This window comes from Phytophthora parasitica, assembly GCF_000247585.1.
Source record: "Phytophthora parasitica INRA-310 unplaced genomic scaffold supercont2.18, whole genome shotgun sequence".
Taxonomy (NCBI): Eukaryota; Oomycota; class Peronosporomycetes; order Peronosporales; family Peronosporaceae; genus Phytophthora; species Phytophthora nicotianae.
In genome coordinates this window covers 689,395-709,642 of record NW_008649004.1, presented here as the reverse complement: position 1 = coordinate 709,642, position 20,248 = coordinate 689,395, and the positions used below count along the sequence as shown (strand labels likewise).

At 50.1% G+C, this 20,248-nt stretch overlaps 2 protein-coding genes across 2 annotated transcripts; both read right to left on the bottom strand.

Moving 5' to 3' along the window:
- Positions 1-25: 25 nt before the first annotated feature.
- On the bottom strand, positions 26-5,734 carry PPTG_09582 (hypothetical protein; the record flags this gene model as incomplete). The annotated part of the gene is made up of 1 exon (XM_008904593.1): positions 26-5,734. The coding sequence occupies one exon, from the start codon at positions 5,732-5,734 to the stop codon at positions 26-28; it is 5,709 nt and encodes a 1,902-aa protein (XP_008902841.1).
- A 284-nt stretch (positions 5,735-6,018) lies between these two features.
- Positions 6,019-19,386, bottom strand: PPTG_09581 (hypothetical protein; the record flags this gene model as incomplete). The annotated part of the gene is made up of 1 exon (XM_008904592.1): positions 6,019-19,386. One exon carries the CDS (start codon positions 19,384-19,386, stop codon positions 6,019-6,021), a length of 13,368 nt encoding a protein of 4,455 aa, XP_008902840.1.
- Between the last annotated feature and the right edge of the window lie 862 nt (positions 19,387-20,248).

Genomic DNA, 20,248 nt, shown 5'->3' with positions numbered 1-20,248 from the left:
TAGAGTTGTTAGCTGACTTGTTATGCTAGGACGGATGAACTTTTGTCGAGTGCGAATTCACGAGAGGAGACAACACGACTGGATCACGCGCGCGCTTCATCACCAACGGCGGCAAGACAGGAGGAAGCGAACTCGACTGGGGACTCGGAGACGACTCGATGTGCTCTTCTCGTGTGTTTTGGCCAGCTTGAGGTTGCTCGGAAGCATCAGCAATCGGTAAAGTCGGTTCTTCATCGGGCACAACAGTGAAATTTGGAGCTTGAGCATCAGAGATCGGCAGTTCAATCCCTCGTTTGGGCTCTTTGGAATGACTTCGATGCTTTCGGTGGTGATGGCGATGATGGTGACGGTGTCGTCGGTCTTTCGGGAATTCCGTTTGGGTTTCCATCTCTTTGGTCGGAGATTTCGCCGGTGGATCACATTCAATGCCTGCGTCTTCGGATGTCGACGTCGATCTGTCCACCTTCAGCAGTGCCAATTGAGCTAGACGTGCTCTGCGTAGTCTCCAGCGCTGGATGTATCCTTTGACGTACGAGTCCACGAGCATCTGCGCCACTTTGGCGCGATAGATGAAGATCTGCTTGACCCGATCTCTCTGCTGTTCGTAAGGCAGCGATCGGATCCCCAGTTGATGGATACACAGAATTCGCAGCAATTCGTTGAAATAGGGACGTTTACGACCATCGACTGCTGGCCCCCACTGCGCTTGAGCTTGAGTTCGCAGCTGTAGAAATGCTATCCGTTCGCGATGAGCGTCGACTCGAAGACCAGGAGGAAGCTCGGACAGAAAACTTGCGAGCTGCCACAGTGGGAAGTACCCGGTGTTGTGTACGTCATAGCGCAGGAAAACTTCACGATACGCCTCGAAATCGAGCAGAGACACAGCACACACGTCGCTCTTCAAGTAGCAACTCCGGAAGTTTTCGAGAATGACCGCGATGAAGAGATTGAGGAAGACAAACACCACCAATGTGACGTACGTGATGAAGAAGAAGGCGGATCCAGCCACACTGCCGCAGTCCGAATACACACGACCGGTTGTGGCGCTTATTCTCTCAGCACAGAAAGGCTTTTGAGCCATACAGTCGGTCATAGTGAGATGCCAATCATCGCCCGACATGATTTGGAAGAGCAGCAGAGTAGCCGAGCCAAAGGTGCGGAAGTTGGAGAACGAGTTCATCGCTGGGCCGTATCGCACTCCACCAAAGAGCTGACGAGCCACAATGGCAAAGATGAAGTAGATCATGAACATGAGGAAGAAAATCTGTCCTAACGGACGCAGAGATGCTCGAAATGTCTGGTAAACAGTGTAGATTCCGCGATTCAGGTGCACGAAGCGAAGCACACGCATCATGCGGAATATCCGTCCTGCTTGGATGATCGAGTGGTAACCAGTAGCGAAGAAGTACGCAACGATCGAGCCGGTTAGGATTGCCACCTCGAAGATCCCTTGTGGTCGTAGCAGATAATACTGGCGAAGACCGATGCACTTGATCAAAGCTTCGAGCGTGAAAATCGTGAGGAAAATGATCTCGATGACCTTGAAAGACAGCGACGTGCCTCCCTCGGATCTCGGACTGACCAGCAGAAGCACCAGATTCAACACGATCGCGATGGAAATACCCGTGGAGAAATACGGGTGTTTGCACAAGTCATACATCGTTGCCTGTATCTTGAGTCGAGGGCGAGGGATACTCTTCAGCGGCTTGAGCAGTAAGATGAACTTCTCTAGATCCACCCAGGACTTTTGACTCTCAGTGAGGATTTCAGTGCCGTTGTTGCGTTGGAATTGCTCGACCAACACACCGACAAACAAGCGAATGACGAAGAGAGACCCCACGTAAATGTAGAGCACGAAGAAGATCGCAGCTTGGGCGGAGGCATCCGTCACTGGCTGCTTGCCAACTCCAGCGATATCCATGGCCGCAAACGCTTTGTCGACCCATTTTAACGACGTCATTTCAAGTAACGTGAGGAATCCTGCTCCGATGTTGTCAAAGGAAAAGCGTGCGTTTTGCCATACTCGAGGCATCAGAATGGCGCCACCAGGTACACCACGCGCTGCAGCTTCTTGCAATGGTAACACGCCGTCTGGATACACCAAGTAAAAGCCCACACACTCCGCCGCAGACGTCACGTCATTGTCATTGCAAAAGTAAAATTGCTCGGAGAACAAAGATCGACCCACAACGCCGAAGATAATGTACACGATGAGACACAGTGACAACACGTTTCCTACGTGTGGCAACGAGCGAGCCACAGCGTTGAGAATAACCTTCATCTCGTGGTTATGATTCAGCATTCGCAGCGGTCGGAGCACACGACCAGCGCGGAAGACGCTCGATGCCGTCACGGTAGGATTAATTGTCGTGATGATCTCGTCGGCTATAGCCAGGAAAAGCAGCGTCAGATCCAGTTGATTCCACTTGTTCTCCATGTATGTTTGCCGATGTACGTAGCCCAGCACTTCATCACTATGGAAAATCGTCACTCGCAAATACTCAAATCCGAATCCTGACGCGCCAACTTTCACTACAAACTCGATGAAGAGCACGACAAGGGCGATGCGGCTCATTGTCGTAAGAGCGAAATCAAACGTCTCACTTGGCGGTGACATACTCATCTCGGGATGAGGTTCATCCAGAACGAGACACACACAGCTCACTAGAATCATAAACTGCACTAGCCGTGAAAACCAGACGTTCACTGCCACTTGTCTGCACAACTTTTTCCAAGCCGATACACGCTGCGATGCACGATGATTGTTCCTCATCTGGGTGGCCGTTTGAGGCATTGTGAGACCATTTTGAAGGTTCGTTGAGGACTGCAGACTATTACAGCTCAGCGCCTCAGCTTCAGCCGTACCAGACTTGTTATCACCCTCTTTCCTATCGTCCAATCCAAGAAACATACGCAGCTTTACGTTGCTGACATTTTCAAGCTGATCCATCTCGCCGAATGCACGCACACCAACTTCCTCAATCTTCTCGTAAATGTCGAGTTCTTTAGGGATAGCGATGATCTGCGCTAACTGTAATTGATACGCTTCCTCTTCGGAGATGGAAAAGTTTTCCAGAATGACGGCAATGAAGAGATTTAGCAGCACATACTGACCCACGATGAAGTTGAGAATGAGAAACGGGACCATGAACCAGTGCGGTTTGGCAGCGTCGACCGCATCGTACGTAATACTGGACCATTGGTCGCCTGTAATGACCTGTAAAAGGGTCAAGAACGAGCGTCCAAAGGTGTCGAAGTTCCAACGTGGCGCTTCTCCATCTTTTCCTACGAGATGCGAACCACCGAAAAGCTGCATACCGATAATACTATTCACGACCTGGAAAACCAGCATGAACACGACGACGTCCATCACTCCACGTGAAGATTTGAGCACAGACTGGATCAATTTGCGAGTGCCCTCGTACTTCATCATTAGGCGAGTCACACGAAGCGTTCGTAGAGATGACACACTGTTGAGACCGTTGAAGCTCGTCTCCAAATTGTTGAGAATGAGGTTGACTGTCGTACAGATCACCACCACCATGTCAAATACCCGTTCGGTGCTGCTTAAATACACTCGCAGTCCTCGCATCGCTATGATCCGCATGATCATCTCAGTGAGGAAAATAACACCAAAGACGTACTCGGTTACGGACAGTATCAAGTCTAGTTCCGAGCTCATGTTCGGATACTCCACTAACAAGAAAAGCGTATTCAGGAGAATACTAATGGTGATAAAGTCGTCAAACTTCTTTGACAGCACAAAGCGCTGGAATTTTATGAACAAGGGACTAGTAGAAGGTGTATTTTGCAGCACCAAGGCGTGTGTTGATGACGAGAAATTCAACGCATCGAGATCAGGAATCACCTCCATTTTCAAAGCCTTTTTTCGAGGGACGATAGGGGATGCTGGGGTAATTGCGGCTTCGGCTAATGCGTCACCGGTTCCATTTTGCAATGATCTAGTCAATGGGCCCATGAGTTCCTCCATCAGCACTCCATTTTGGATAAGTTGCATCGTAGTCTCCACTGTGAGGTTACGAAGCGAATTCCACTTGTGCATCTTTGCCAATAGAGTCATGTATTCTTCTTTGTTGTGTACTGTTTTGCTGTAGACTGGGGCGCTTGCAGGACGTCTATTACGAGCTTGAGATGTCAAATCTTCGTCTGCCATTGAAGATACACTCAATCTTGAATAGGAAGTATCACGCTTTACAATAGCAGTATTCTTCTCGGTAGTACCCCCGGCATCTTCATCTCCATTTTGGTCTACTGTAGTGACATCTTGGGCCTCTTCCGCAGTGCCGACACTAGCATCGTCGTTGCTTATTGTGTCCTCAATGACTAGCGTCGCTCCCATGATCATATTCACGTGAGTCTCCTCCATCGCAGGGTCGAGTTTGCCCATATAGTGCGGTTTTTCCCTGTCGCCTTCTTCGTCAAGTGTGAAATTCATGAAAGCCGTGGTAATAACAGCCACGAACAAATTGACCACAAGGAAAACCATGGATGCCACAATAGCAACGAAGAAGAGCACACTGAAGAACGAAGACGATTCAATCACAGGTTTCATGATATCTGTCACCCAACCATCTTGTGCCACAACCAGAAAAACAAGAAATAGTGATGATAACCCGGTGTCAAAGTTGACGTGACTCGAAGGTGGAGTCACAGCTACGCACACCTGGTTATTTGAGGCACAGCTAGAATTCGTGGAGCAATACACTCGAGGTAACGCCTCCAGTGCCTCCATCGTCATCGTTCCTATTGAAGACGCTGCTGATGCTGAAGATGAGCTGAAAAGAAAGCTGTAATCGTCTTCTTCCGGTGGTGAGATCGTGCATTGCGCGTCGTACGATCCACTGTACGCTTCCAGGCCAAAGATGGAGAAGGCTAGCAGTCCGAACATCGCCAATGTACCGACATTAGCAAGAAATGGTACTGCACGCATCAATGCCTTGAGAATTCGTCGTAACCCCGAGTAGAGAGTTAGACTCCTTGCGGTTTTAAGTCCACGCAGCACTTTCCACGTATTACCACCTCCTCGACGATGAGATATGAGACTGATAATTAACAAGGACACTTGAAGAAATCGATATCGAGATCGTTGAAAGTAGGCCTCCTTGTTGCCCCATAGTCCAAACGCTATACCTTTTAAGACCACCTCCATCAGTAGTAGAAGCGTGAAAGCGAGATCCAGTCGTTGTAATGCGGAACCCTTGACGTATTCGTTATCCAGTGCCAAGACCAGCATGTCCGCGAGTACTACAAAATACAAAATACCTCGAAACCACTGAGCTTTAACAGCGACACGAAGCTTTTGACGAAACTCAACAAACCAGGGCGGTAGTGGATTTCGCGGTGATTTGACGACCACATCCGTGCCCTCTTCGTCTTCTTTATTAGTCTTACCATCACATGATGGATGCGATGGGTTGGAGGATCGCTTTGTGTCTAGACTTTTGCCATCTCGTCGTCGCCAGCTTTTAGACTTTGAAGCTCCAAAGTATTTAGAACCAAAACGTTGTAGCCGCTCTCCCCGCTGAACCTCAGCGTGTGATAACACCGCCTCGGGTCCTGCGGGGCTTGCTAGTAGCAGCGACGTACGCCGTACCAGTTTCGACGCCTCCACGGAAAGCTCAACAGATTTACGCTTTGTATTCGACGGGTTCACAGTGATCGTTAGGCGTCGATTTTCCTCCGGTGATTTAGTACGTTCAGTGGATCCATTCATGTTCGTTCTCAACGATAGCCACCGAAATCTCCTCTACAGTCCATACAGCTCAACAAGCCACGCTCGAATTTCGTCCGCTCCGTACCAGAACCTGTGCAGATCAAGGTTAATCACTATTGCTGCGGCTGAAGGCGGTACAACGGCTGCTGTAGACGCCACCGCAATTGTTTAGAGCTTGAAATAGGGCATTGCAACATCAGTTTCAACTCCGACCGCTATGAATCAAGAGACCAACCACCATGCAGACTCTAAATACTGTGACCATCTTTTGAAAGTCTATTAACCTAGTTATTGTCATTGTAATCATCCTCTGGAAACACTGGCACCCCAACCGCGTATTGTATCACCTCGCTTTTCGATGCCATATCGACCACAGAATTAATGGATCGACCCAGAACGATACGAACAGCAGTGTTGGCACTATCAAAATCTTGAGATAAAGTTGGTACTGGTTGATACGGCGATAGTGACGGTAGTAGCACCAGTGGTGCCTCGAATTCAGTCAAAGTGTCGACACCGCACTGACACATGATCCGAGATACTGGCAGTGGGTACAGCTTCGTGGCCGACACCAATACTAGCCCTTCCACTCGAATACCCCACGACTCAACGTCACTATCGGAATGCTGCAAAACGGCCCCATGCCAGTCACTCTCCCGTTTGTCTCTACGTAACATCGCTCCAAATTGTTTGGCGATTGCCATCACTTTCTTCTTCTTCTCGTTCTCGTCATTGATAGCGTCCGAAGAATCCAACTCAAGGATCAACACGAGTGATGATTCAGAGACACCTGAACGAGCTGCGGTGTAAGTACGAAGGCATCGGAGAAATGCATGGGCATTGCCCACTACCGCCAAGTTGAGAGCCCAGGCACGATCCCCACGGATACAACGCACCAGTACACCGACACGACAAGCAACCAGGAGTAGAATTTGAGCAACGGATACGATTCCACTCGCTTGAGGCGGCCACGCAGTTCCTGCGAAGAAACTCTCAATCCATTCGAATGGTACGAAGCCTCGAGCTAGCGACGAAAGCAGCTGACGGTTAGAAGTTGCTGTTGTCCGGAGGAGTGTGAGGTGTTTGTGGATCGCCTCGAACGCAGAGAATTGGATTGCCAATTCAGAAGCAAAAGATTGCCACGGGAAGAATAAAGCTGCTCCATTTAAGTCGATATTTGGGTCGATAGGAAGCGTGATGGCTGTTTGGAGAGCCTGAAAAAGGTCTCGAATTTGGCAAAAATTGGTCCACAGCTGGTCACATGAAGCTACGCCGTCAGTGATGGAGTGTCGAGGTAGCCACTCTTCTTCTGCTTCTTGTGTTAGTATCGCAAGCGATGAGCTCCCAACACACACGATATCGCTCAGTAGTTCTGCGGAGAGTCTCGCTGCCTGCGTTGCATCGCTGCGTGTCGTGACGTAATGATCGTTGGGAGGAGGCTCGACTAGTCGAAGTAGATTATCCGTCATCTGCTCACGCTCGACTACATCTACAGCGACCTCCTCAATAGCCGAGAATTGAAGCACGATATCATCTAGATCTCGAACCACAGAGCTCATCGACTCACGCTCAACCTGACGGTGTTGAGTCAATACAGCAAGCGTCAGAGCTGAGGCCACAGATTCTGAAGCGCCGTACTCTTCCACTAGCTTCTGTCTGACGATTTGTTCAGTACGACGACCACGGTCGACAAAGTCGAGTTGGGACAGGCTTGAAGGTGAAAATACAGCAATCCGATCCATCACTGCGAGTTTCCCGTTCTGTATCGTTGTAGCCACTTCGAATGGCGCTAGGATATACCACTCGGGTAACGATAACAGCGCGTGCTCATTAATCAGCTTCGATACTAACGACAGTGCTGACTCCGCATGTCTAGCGTCCAGTAACTCCAACACAAACTTGTGTTTGGTTGTGATCAACATGACCAATTCTTCACGAAGAGAGACGTTATCGCCACTGACATCCATGAAAGAAGCGATGCTCCAAGCAGAGAATATCAACTCTACGTTGCTGCGTTCGTCCGGCATATACATAATGAGCGCTCTCGGTAGATGTGCTCTACTGTGTTTGCCTCTTGGTGGAGCGACGTCGACAACGAGCGATGCAGGAGATGGCCACGCTGTCCACCGCTTAGCAGCCTCATCATCCCCAGGAGAATCAAGCTCGGGGCTACTAGCGTGACCGCTCACTTGAGAGTAGTGAACTAGTGCCTGGGTGAAGCTGAACGGGAAGAACGTTTTGGCGAGCAGTAGTCGCACCAAAGCGCGCTGCTTTGCAGTACTATCATCGTCTAGTGTTGACGTAGCGTTCATCTTGAATCGAGCCGATAATTCCTCCAGCCCAACGAGAGTTATTGCGCTAGAAAATGAGTTTTTGTTCCGCTCGACGGCACTAGAACTCGACACTTCTTGACCACCGAGACCGCTGATGAGATGCTCCACATCTAGCTGCGACCGAAGTCTCTTTGTCTTCCATTCGTACCACATCGTCTCGGAATCAGCCAGAAGCTTGTCGAGCTTCACCTGAAGATGTTCAACTACAAGTTCCCTGTTGTCAGTGCTTGAATCATTGTCAACTTTCTCCAAGCCATCATGTTGTGTATTTACGGTAGACCCGTCAAGTTGAGACCGTGGAGCTTTCCCTGGCTTACCACGAACATTGTTACCACGCGAAGCCTTCCAGCCATTGAAAAGATACGCGCACAACTTGACGCGCCGTCGTAAACGCTCGACCAAAGATGCGCCTGAATCCACAGAGCATTTCAGTGAGTTCCCACGTGGAATCCCGAGTCGCAGACGCTTTTCACCGCTGGTATTAAGGAGATTAAGTGACGCCGAGTCTTTTAATTTTGATCTTCGGACGTTGCTAGTAATTAGCCATATTAGAGCTTCACTCCACGCCGGTGATCTTAGTGCTTGCATTTGCCTTTGTATTAGCTCGAGGAAGTAGAAAATTTGACGATGCGAGTCTGAAACGAGTCCAGAGTTAATCCGAACCAAGAGAGCTGCTAAGCCGTGAGATTCGAGCTGCGAACTGTCATCGCCTTGCACTGCTAGTTGCTGGGTTGAAGCATTTTCAAGATAACGGAAGTTTTGCAAGTAAAATGGCGTTATTCGAGCTCCAATCGTACAAGACGACGACACTGCAGCCATACATCGACCAACATTTACCAGTTGAAGTGCCATCGGAGCGAAAACTTTAGTGGCAACCTCTAGTTCAGCATATTTTGCTTGTAGATTCTGTTCGCGAGATCTCCATACAAGCTCAGCTTGATAGTCATTCGCCAGGTGCAGTGCAAGTTCACTATACCGCTCTTGGAGTTGGATCGTGACTTGGTTCCTTCTCCTAGTCGCAAAAGGAGAGTCATCGTGATCGGCGTCTGGCTTTAACGCCGCAAGTAGCTGATCAAGCTGACCACGACTCAGAATCTTCTTCATCCAGCAATCTGCCAGTCCTACTTGCTCATCTCGAAGCTCCTGGAGTAAAGTTGGCTGGGTTTTACCAACTCGAGGGAGCTCAAACAAAGTCTCCAGATCTGAATCAGACAGCGATACACTAAAATGTGCAAACTGAGCTGCCAGGGAATGCTGAACCTCTAAAGGAACGACCGTGTCTGTAACAGTGAAGAGCTGGAAACCGCGCCCACTGCTCGTATTGCCACTCAACACTTGACTTTTGCGTCGGGCATCACGACGATCGGTTGTCTTATTATCGCCAGAAGCTGGAGTCAGTGCAGACACAGCGGCCGCAACAGCTGCAGGATCACTCGCCAGTCTATGCTGGCTTGCTTTGACAGCGCGTCTAGCCATCATTATCGCCCCGGTAGTCCCTGTGTACGCAACAGAAGGCACACTCTCCACTGCAGCACCGGCATTTGAAGTCCGCCTCTGCCTTTGTCTTCGTTGGTCCTCGTAGTATTCCATAGTAAGTTCGCGTAGCATTGAACGACGAGGTGGAGCGTGAGATAGTCGAGCTTGGTCGAGAAAAAGTTGCAGGCGGTCCAGTAAGACGGAATCTGTGCTGCGGAAGTTGACTAACAGAACAGGGAGGCCTAGACGCAGAGCTTCTTGCAAATAGTCCTCGAGCTTGGGGTCGTCACAGGAAATCACCATTGATTTCTTGGATTCGCTGGGGTGCTCGCTTTCGACGTCCCCAGAGCCACCACAGCCAGGGAATGTGGTGAACAACGTGTGACCCGAGAAGATATGCACCAAGAACCTTTGCAAAACACCCGAGGGGTCTACAAGGACGGGAACTCGGTCACCCATCTCGTCAGCCAGTCGGAATGTGTGGTAAATGTCCGGATTGCGAAGGAACGAGAACCGCGACGTCCATATCAAACGCATAACTGCGATGCTGTCGTCTTCCGAGTCATCAATTGAGCCATTTACTAGACGTTTCTCAATACCTTGACTACAGCCGTCAACTATATTTTCAAGAATGAGACCGCTAAGGAGACTCAGACAAGTGTCCCGCTTTGATGCGGATAACGACGTCACGTGCGTGTATGCTCGCAGAGCACTGGAGTACACAGCAACACCCACTATCTCATGCTCTGTTTTGCGTTGCTCTTGGTCTAATTCGTATGTCCATTTTGTGAATATTTTCTTCATTCGTTCCACAATGTGGTACCATTCCGCTAAGAACCGTGATACTTGCTCCAACCGTAGCTTAGTCTCAGTATTCCTCATCTTAAGTTCTTCGTACGCTGACTGCAGTACCCATCGAGCTTCCTCCACGTCCGGATCAATAGTAAATTCATCATCCACAGGACCGTCGTGTTGATCAGCAGCATTGTTATCCCGTATCTCGGTCTCTTGTTGGAGAGAAATTCCCTCCAATTCGAGACAAATTCTCGTCAGTTCATTGCCGATATGTGCACACTGAAGCTCAAACTCTTGCTTAAGACGTTCAAGTGTCGGCACAACCTTGTCCCTAGCAAATGCCAGAGTCTCCAATGCAGTTGTAAGTCGCAAGATGTTCTGTTGGCGACTCTGGAGCTTCGCTCTGTACGTGACCGCCACGTTGGTCATGAAGGACAGGAAATAGTCCACTTGAGAGGCTGGATCTACTGCTGTGCGCGAAGCACGCATCATGAACAAATACACATTTTGGCACAAATTCGCGTACTTGACCACTTGATGCAGATCCCAACCAACTCCACACAGAGCAGGCGATGCTAATGCAGCTTTCGCCATCTCTGGAATGAATCGCTGCAGCTCAAACCCAATGAAATCCAATCGACGCCAATGACAGGAAGGTCTCGTTTTCACCCAGTGTAGGAGATCTAAGCTTGGTGATTGTTCTCGCTCTTCATTGCCATCGCTCTCTTGGAGAATGCAGAGACGAAGATTCGTTTGTAGTCGCTGTTGAAACTCCGTCATGAGCTCTGTTTCAGTCACAATTTCGAGCTGTTTGCGAGACTGAATGCAGCTGAGGACAAGTTCATCGCGTAGCTCTTCACCGCCTGGAAGCAACGCTAACGACGGGAGTTTGCCAAGACAAATCTCTTGGATAATATCCAACAAACACTTTGTTCTTGGAGTGAGCTGTCGCTCTCGAATCCACAACGCAACTCGCTCTTGACGGACGCCTGCGGCTCCTAGAATGGTTCGAATGACTTGACCTTGGTCTGTGCATTGAGAGTCAATCGTGTGGACTTTAAAGCCGTGGAGATCGCATGCAAACCGCAGCAATCTGTCCGATAATAATCGACCGTGTCGCGATGACGAAGACAAGACTATCTGGTGCGTGCTTAGCGCGTGGATCAGGTGCGTAACTTGCGTTAGACACCATGAACTGCTGAGTAAGAGCTTCATCTGGAACATCGTCACTTGTCCATTAGAATAAGGTCGACTTGTCTTGTCATGGAGTCCATTTCCAGCCTCCGAGCTCGTGGAGGTTGCAGCGATTTCCAGCAAGATACTTGAGACCAGCTCCGTTGGTGAAGACAGCGAGTTGACACCACTAATTGCGCTTCGTATTTGGTCCGACGAGCGTCGAGAGACTCCGTTAGCTGCCGTCATTTGGTCATTCAGCAACTCACGAAGCTGCACCAAACGAGGCTGCAATAGTGGAGCCTGGGTGTGGTTTTCAGCTAACTGGACCAAGAAATGCAGTGTCTCGACTGAAATGGGGAAATTGTGCTCGTTATTCCCTCGGAATGCCACGCTGAAGTACTTTTCGCTTAGATGACGCACTAACGTCAATATCTTCTTCTGCATATCATCACTCGCTGGTGTATTCTCCATCTTCACTTGTGCGGCCTCCAGAGATTGTTGTACAGGACAGTTGGAGAGGAAAATGTTCTTCAATTCGCTTAACCAGCTTTGATGCGCCTTGCCGAGTTGCACGAGTGTCGTTCCCTCGCTTGCTGTCGTGTTGGCCGCAGATAACTCACGAGCGAACACAAGTGTTCGTTCCAGCAACATATTCACATGATGAAAGTTAAACAGCGCAAGACAAGGATGTTCAGTATGCCCCAGTTGTTGGAAGGCTGCCATCTCCACGGCAAAGTCGACACTTGCTCGAAGAACTACTTCCTCGAGTGGAAGCTGCTGTCCTCCACCGCCCATGTCGCCTTTCGCGGAAAGCCGACGGTCATTGATCACTTGAGGCAGGTCAGCATTAAAATACTGCAGAAATTTGACACGGAACAAGCTCAGAAGCTCTTTCTGTGTGTACGTCGGGACTCTCAAAACCACAAAGTGACGTGTAAACCGTGCTAACATTGAGGAAAGTCTAGAGTCCGAGTCATTGAGACGCATTCCTGCCCCAACACGTTTCTCCAAATTTTGAAATCCTCCGCGCTTTGTGCTGTAACCCACTCGATGGTCCAGCATCGTTCGAACAAACTCAACTTGTGTTTTGTCGATACTCTGTGCGTCCAAGTCATCCAAGAAAACGAACGAGTGTGTCGATCTCGCACCAAACAGCTCCGTCTCTTCCCGCATCTTAGCTCGAGAACTTGCACCAGTGTCATGTTGGCTCAGAGGACGAAACCAGGCTGCAGGAACGCTTGTCCAGTCCAGAATACCGTGCACATGTCTTTCATCTAACGACGTCTCAATCTTCATCCTTGCTGCTTCAACCTCCCTGTTACGAAGCAGAAGCCAACGAAGCAACGATGTCTTCCCACTAGCAGCAGGTCCGACTAGCAAAAACGAATGTGAAGAATGAACGAGCATCGTACACACCCGTATTAACGATATCGCGGCTGGCATCAACACCAACACTTGCCCACTGGTAGAGTCAAAAGCGCTCTTCATCTTGACTTGAGTCTTCACTCCATTGGCAGGTTGGGCGCTTAAAACGGATGCAAACCTCGGTTGTAGTTCATCCCAGACGTCTTCAAAGCACGTTGCATCCAGAAGACTGCGCTGTAGTTCCGCCAAATGCTTGATTTCGCTGTACTCCTTGCTCTTGGTCCGCACATAATTTTCTAGTTTGATTCGACACGAGCCCGGTAGATGACCAGCAATGCCCCAAAGTACTGCAAACGCCACGAGTTCGACAAGACGGGAGTATGCTAGTTCCTGCAACAGCGACTTGTTTTGTAGACAGCATAGCGACACCATTGTCAAGGCTGTCTGCGTAACGTGATTCAGCGCGAGGCAGCCCAGTCTAATTTCTGCGGTATTTGTCATCTCTTCATCAACTCTATCCGGTGTTACTTCCTCAATGGCAAAACGCATGCAAATCCTCGAAATGAGAATATCCACAGTCCTAAACACCACAGCCATCGCCTCAAATCCACGTGAATCTGGGGAGAACACCAGTTGATTTTCCCATCTAGAACGCCATACACGGAGGATACTTGCAACGGTAATACAGTGCCCGGGAACATGCAACGCCCAGCACTTTCGAAGTGCAGACGGCGACAGGTTTGCCACGCTTGTCACTTCAAATAATAACCGAGGACTATCGCTTGAATACGAGTAGTCTCCTGAGATGACGGTGGAATTTTGGCCGCGATACAGAACTGAGGAGGAGGGGAGTGCTGACGCTGAGAAACATGTGCGATTGTCGCTTTCCAGGAGTCGATCTAGCACGCTGCCGCCAACTTCGCCGTCCACCAGGACCCACTTCAAAGAGCTTGAGTTCATGCTGTCTTCAACACCACACGCAGTTGCTATGTTGCTGTACAACTGGTCCAGTGACAGCAGCTGCGGGTTAAGAATGACGAGCTGCGTTAGAGATGGCGTCTGGCTGTTTGTGCTACCTATTTCCTCGTTTTCTTGGCTCTGTTCACTCAGTTCCAGTGCCACGAGTGCACGATGCAATGTCGTGATACAAGTCGTTTTGCCACTAGCCGGACAGCCATACACCAACGCCGCTGGGAAGGTGTGTAGGGCGCGCCACAGCTCCATAACCAGCTCAAATTCCTCGCAATCAGCTGGAAGAGCGTACGCACTCTCCAAGTAGATTGTTACGGCCGCAGCGACCGCTTCTTCGTCTCCTTTATTTTTACTAACTAATCTGCCATTCGCAGACAGCGGAAACACACGAGCCAACAGAGCATTTACGTGATCCATCGCTGTGTTGACACCACTCTGCTCTTCAGTCATCAGTAGCTGCATTGCCGAGAGGAAAGCTTCACGAAAAATGAGCTGTCCTTCGCAAATCTCCACCTTACTGGCTGCTAAGCTGTCAATGCTTGGGCCATTCACCGCTTCTGTCACGCTCCATATCACTCGATACCGCTCCCGGAGACGTCGAGCTTCGTGGACTACTCGTGAGATTAACGGCTCCACGTTGGGTACACCAATTGGCCCAGCTTCTCCAGCACCAATCGCCTCAAACGCCTGTACCACGTTGAGTTCTTGGATCTGTACGGACGTGAATCCATCAGCGATGAGCATACACTCGACAACATACTTGATGGCCGGTCGACATACAGCAACAGCTCGAAATTGCGCTCGAATAGACTGCACCAACTGGCTTTGCTCGAGCTCTTCAGCTGATGCCAATGGGATGAAGATGGCACTAGCGCCATAGCAAACACCTCCAGAGTTGCGAAGCACGAGTAAGTTCGTCACGGCCTGTTGCTGTGGATAATACGGGTTGGAGTTCCCAACAGGAGAAGTTCGATGGAAGTGCTGCAGCATTTTCTCCTTTACGACGCCAACAAGCGCAGTCGAGAGTTGTAGGAGATGACGGACGATGAGAAATCCATTGAGTTTTGACGTAAAACTCATCAGATTCCCGATGTGGTGGATGGTTGTAGCTCCCGCGCTGGGATCGCAGGCAAATTCAAAGCATGGTCTCAATAGGATCTGCGATATGCTCCACAACAACGAAATAGGGTCTGCTCCAGGTCGACCACCATTGTATGGCACAACCAGAGCAGTGTGGTGCATCCTCAGAGCACTGAAGAGCGCGTACGAGCAGCGCTGCGTGAACGGAGATAACACGGCAAGTCTACTCCAACCCACAAACTCTTGACCCAACGGTATCTCTAGGTGAGCAACCTGGCAACAGACAGAGAAGCTCATCGCTTGTCCACTGTGGTTTGACGACATTAATTTAACGAAGTCGGAAGTGCCAGCGAGCAACTCGTTCCTCTCCATTTTGCTGAGCTTCATGGGACTTAGCTGCACAGTAGAGGTGGTCGCTGCCATGGACTCAACGAATATTCTGGTCTGGAACTGCAGGCTCCAGAAGAACACAGCGTCTTCTTGCTGGCCTTGCTCCACTAACTGGATAACGTGGTCCACAATTTCGGACTGCATCGCACTAAGTAAGAGCATGTTTTCAAGCCGTACAGAGTTCAAAGTTTTCTCCAGTCGGCGCATAGCTATAAGGCCTTCCATTCTCCTCCCCAGAGCCACTTTGAGACGGCGCAACTGCTGACACGTGGCATAGTGCTGATCTAAGCGTAGTACCTGGTTCATCTCAAATGTGAATCGAAGGCCAAACGCCGTAGCGATGGACTGAGGCAGCAGCAAGTCGTAGTCGCCAAACGCCGTAGCGATGGACTGAGGCAGCAGCAAGTCGTAGTCGCCAAACGCTTCACTATCAAAGTCACTAGTGACCCATTCGAAGGCGCGCTTTAGGTCCGATAGAACCATCGACGACATTTCCTCCTCCAGTCGCGTGAACCAAAACTTGACTCGACCGATTTTGGCCACCGGGAGGCGGAAGTGGCCACTCTTTTCGGTTGTATTAGCTTCCTCGTGCACGCCTTCGATCCCCATGATGACAATAGTTCCCTCAGTCTTGCTGGCTCGTACAGACGCTTCCGGTTTGCCAAATACTTGGACAGTCGACCCGACTCGATTGGCTGCACGAGTTACTGCAAACCGACGGACTCGAGGGAAGCAAATAGCAAGAGATTGATGCAGTTGCTTGACGTCCGAGTCTCGTAGCAGTAGGCAAAGCATCGACGATTCGTCCAGACAGTACATTCTAGGGGCTTTCTCTCGTATCGAGTTGAGGTACTTGTGGACGAGTTCGATACCTCGTTCACAGGCTGCAAAGTTGGCCTCGAAATCAAAATCTTCAAAGCTTTTCATGACGTCGTCGAGCGTGCAGCCCATGGATTTGGTGGCAAGTTTTGGTCGTCGATTCAGAGTCATTGGAGCCGATGCCACCTCTGATTTTCTTCCGATCAAAGAGCGTCGGTTCTTGTCTACTTGTTCGACTTTAACTTGGGGAGGATTCACGAAGAACAGACGACGAAGTCGATCGCTCCAGGCGTGACTCGCATCCAAGAACGCTTGCCACACACTCTGTTCTTGTTTCAATCCAGCTTTGTGGTGGGATTTCTGACCTCGAGGTAAGGCAACGTCACCGCCACTGAAGCGCTTGGAGAAGAATTCGTCCATCTCGTGCAGCTTTGTTGCTTCACATCTCAGCTGCCAGTGCTTTTGGTACGACAGAATATGCTCGCACACTGTTACTTTTTGTTCCAGATCGGTTCGCAACTCTAGACACAGTTGCAATTCCGGATTCTGACCGAATAGACAGAGATTCACATCCACGGAGATCTCGTCCAGTTGAGCCAATGCCTCTGCTATGCCTTCACATCTCACACTGTAGTTTGTCTCCTCTACCCGGACCTCAATCCGAGCTAGACGTTGCCTAGCCTGCTCTAACTTGACGTGAAGTTTAGCTTCCACGATGCATTCGTCACAGACGTCTAAGAAGGCCTCAATCTGTCCAGCGTCACACTTTTCCTTCATCAGTCGTAGCGTCAAGTGACTCCCACTCTTCGACCCAGAGCTATTGACGTTCAGTAGCTGGTTCATGGCAGTCCACCGAGCATCAGAGAAGGTCCCACCGCTGATCGCCTGGAAGATGCGATTGCAGTTGGACATTTCCTCGATACTGCTGTCAAACACCCGCATGAGCTCGAAATCTTTCTTCGCAAACGAAGCGCAGTCCTTGCGATCTTCATCATCGTGTTGAGGTGGATTCTGTTCCAAGGGAAGTGTCTGTAAAAGCATCGAGGACAAGCGTGACAGTCGAGAAGAAGCGTATCCCAGTCGTCGACGGAACTGCTTAATTCGGTTGATCATCGTTCCAGGATGCACGCCTGTAAGGGGGGAGCCGAGCCATTTGTCCTGCATTTTCTTCCAGGACTCGAACCACTGTCGAAGCTCGAACGACGTGATAATATACAGCAGTAGTAACTCACTTGGGAGTTTATCTGTCATGCTGACAGCCGATAGATTTTCCGAGCTGGTACTAGAAAACGATGACGTCCAGACTGCTTGCTGCACTACAGGCATATCCATGACGGCTCGGTGTTCCCGATCGTAGTCTTCAAACTGCTGTACCACGTTCTTTCGCTCGATATCCATCGCCACCAAGCCTTCAAGTTGCTGGACTAAATCTTCCCTGTCAGAGTGCGCAGTTCTACTACTGGGGACACCGTTCTCGTCCTCCTCTTCACAGCCAGACGGAATCTCATCAAACTTCTTGATAATATGCTGCAGTTGATCCGAAATATACTCATCCACTTTGGTGATGACGTCTTGGACGCTTCGACGGTGTTCACTTCCTCTCTCCTCGACTCGAGCCAGACACACCAACAGCGTCTCGATGACAGATTCCCACGTCAGCTCGAGTTTCCGAATCGCATCCTGCACTTCCGGTTCCAGTGATATCAATCCACGCTCCTTGATCAGGATCCTAAGCCGTGCTAGGTTCGCAATCTTCGTGTCGAGTCGCTGTCGGAACGGATGAGATGGCATCATGGACGTAACCTGTGTTAACCAGGCATTCGCTTCTTCGAGATTGGTCGGGATCTTTGTAGTCTTCTCGATTCTGCCGTCCACATCATTCAAAAGACTCGTCAAGAACTGCTGATAGATCAAAGGCAGTGCGTCATCCATTTCAGCCACTCGCTTCGAAACGTGGCTGCGTAGTCTGTCGACAAACGAGCGCTGATCCAGCAGTAAATACCCCACTTGAAGCATGGGCGCCGCACTGTTCGCATACCGGACGAATCGACTCCAAGTCTTCTGTGTCAGTTCGTAGGCTGCAGCACTACTAGACAAGTCCGGGAGCTCTGGGAGTCGAGTATCTTCTTCATCAGCTTCAGTGATCTGCGTGATGTTATTTCGTCGCGTAGTCTCCACTGGTGACTCCCTCTCTGCGACTTTGATAGCGCGAACACACCGCAGATGCTCCTGCTGAAGGATCCCGAGACGTCGGAAGTGCCGCTCCAACGCAGCGCGCATATCCCGCAGTTCAGACTCGTAACTCTGCAGAACAAGATGCGATGGCTTCAGCAGACTTTCGGCAAATTCACGTCGAGTCGACGGCACAAACGGCGTCAATACACGCTCAAAACGTTTGTCTGTCAATACACGAGGCATTCCATCCATAGCGACGCAATAGTTCATGAGAAAGGCATGAATGAGCTCTAGTATCTCCGCTTTTGCTGGCACGAAACGTATCGTGGATGAATGGACATCTCCCTCGAAATTAACGTCGTCCTCTAGACTCACATACAAGCCAGGAACAGCAACAACAGCCGTATCGTTATCTTGTGCTTGGATGGAGTAGTTCACACGTGTGTATGTTGACGATTCACTGGCATTCTCTGACAATTGAGAGCGACACAGCTTCCCACTGCGTTCCTCCACACCAACACACTGAACAATTCCCGATTGGCCACAGATTCGTACACGAAGATACCGTACAGCGAGAGCCACATGCTGATAAACAGCTTCAGCGACGTGACAATCCACGAGGCGTAAGAAGCTGAACATCCTCTCGTGAAGACTGGATAATCTCAGTGCCTTGCTGAAAGCCTCATGGTCTGTGATAGCGTAGCTGCCTTTTTTATCCTCCTTGTATCGTGAGATGTCTCGCGTAGCATCATCTATCGTCACACAAAGCGCTTGGATTCTCTTGGTGATTGCAGACTTGACATCACGCACACGTTCCTGGTGAATATGAGTCAGTCGCTCCAGTGTGTAGCTCGTGTCAGCTTCAACATACTCGCGTTCTGCCTCGTCTTCGATCTCAGCGCAGACCTCTCGTACGTTCAACAGCAGTTGACGAGCAATCGGGTGGGTAATGAAAAGACTAGAGGCTAGTCGTTCCCGAACGCGATGCAGTCGTCGCTGCACAGCTTGGCGCTTCCACGAGAAGAAGAAAATCATCTGCTGAATGCGCTTCAGTCCCTTCATGTTGGTCATACTGTCGAAGGCGTGCTTCTCGTCCACCCAGCCAGCCAGCTCGGAAAACTCTACGCCTTGACCACCTTTGAAACGCGTGAATCCGTGAGAGCCCAGTGTGAAGTACTCGAGTGATGAGCCGTGGTCATTCTTAAGAACAGTACTTTCATCTGCGAAGGTCAGCCAGTATACATTGCGAAAGCCACAGGGTGGTGCTTCACAATGCACGAGGTAAAGCACGTCTTCCTCTGGCCGCACCCTTCGCTGAATATCTACAAAGGCAGTAACAACGTTGAATCAAATCAAGGACTAACATCCACTAGCAACAATTAACGCACGCTTGCCGCGAGGGATTTCAGATCGCCGTACTGGGGTTCCCGTGCGAATAAGGTGAAGCACATACCGCATTAATGGGTCTTCCGCTGCGTATTCTACACAACCACGAGCACCACACAGCAGCTATTATCCACCTTTCTCTGTATAACATTGTGAGTTACACATACTCTGCTCGAAGGCAGGCACAGCAGCGAAACGAGTTTGCGAGCGCTTTCGTCCTAACAACGTAGCTCTTTTCGGAAGCTCAATGGGCGACAAAATCTGCTTGTTCGAACTCGCACTCGGGCTGGAAAACCCTGACACCCTGTTGTTTCCGGCGCGAGGTAACTGCGTGGTCGAAGGCGAGTACAATTTCGCCGGCTTGATCGCTGGAACGGACTGCCAGTTCAGATGCAGGCGATTGACCAGCGGAATGGCCTCCATCATCGCCGACGTGAACGTCTCTGCTGCATCTTTTCTTGGTGTTTTGGAGTGCTGTCGTTGGTGCTTACGCGCACCTGACGTCTCCATTCACTGGCGCTTGCTTCAAATAAGCAGATACACCGCC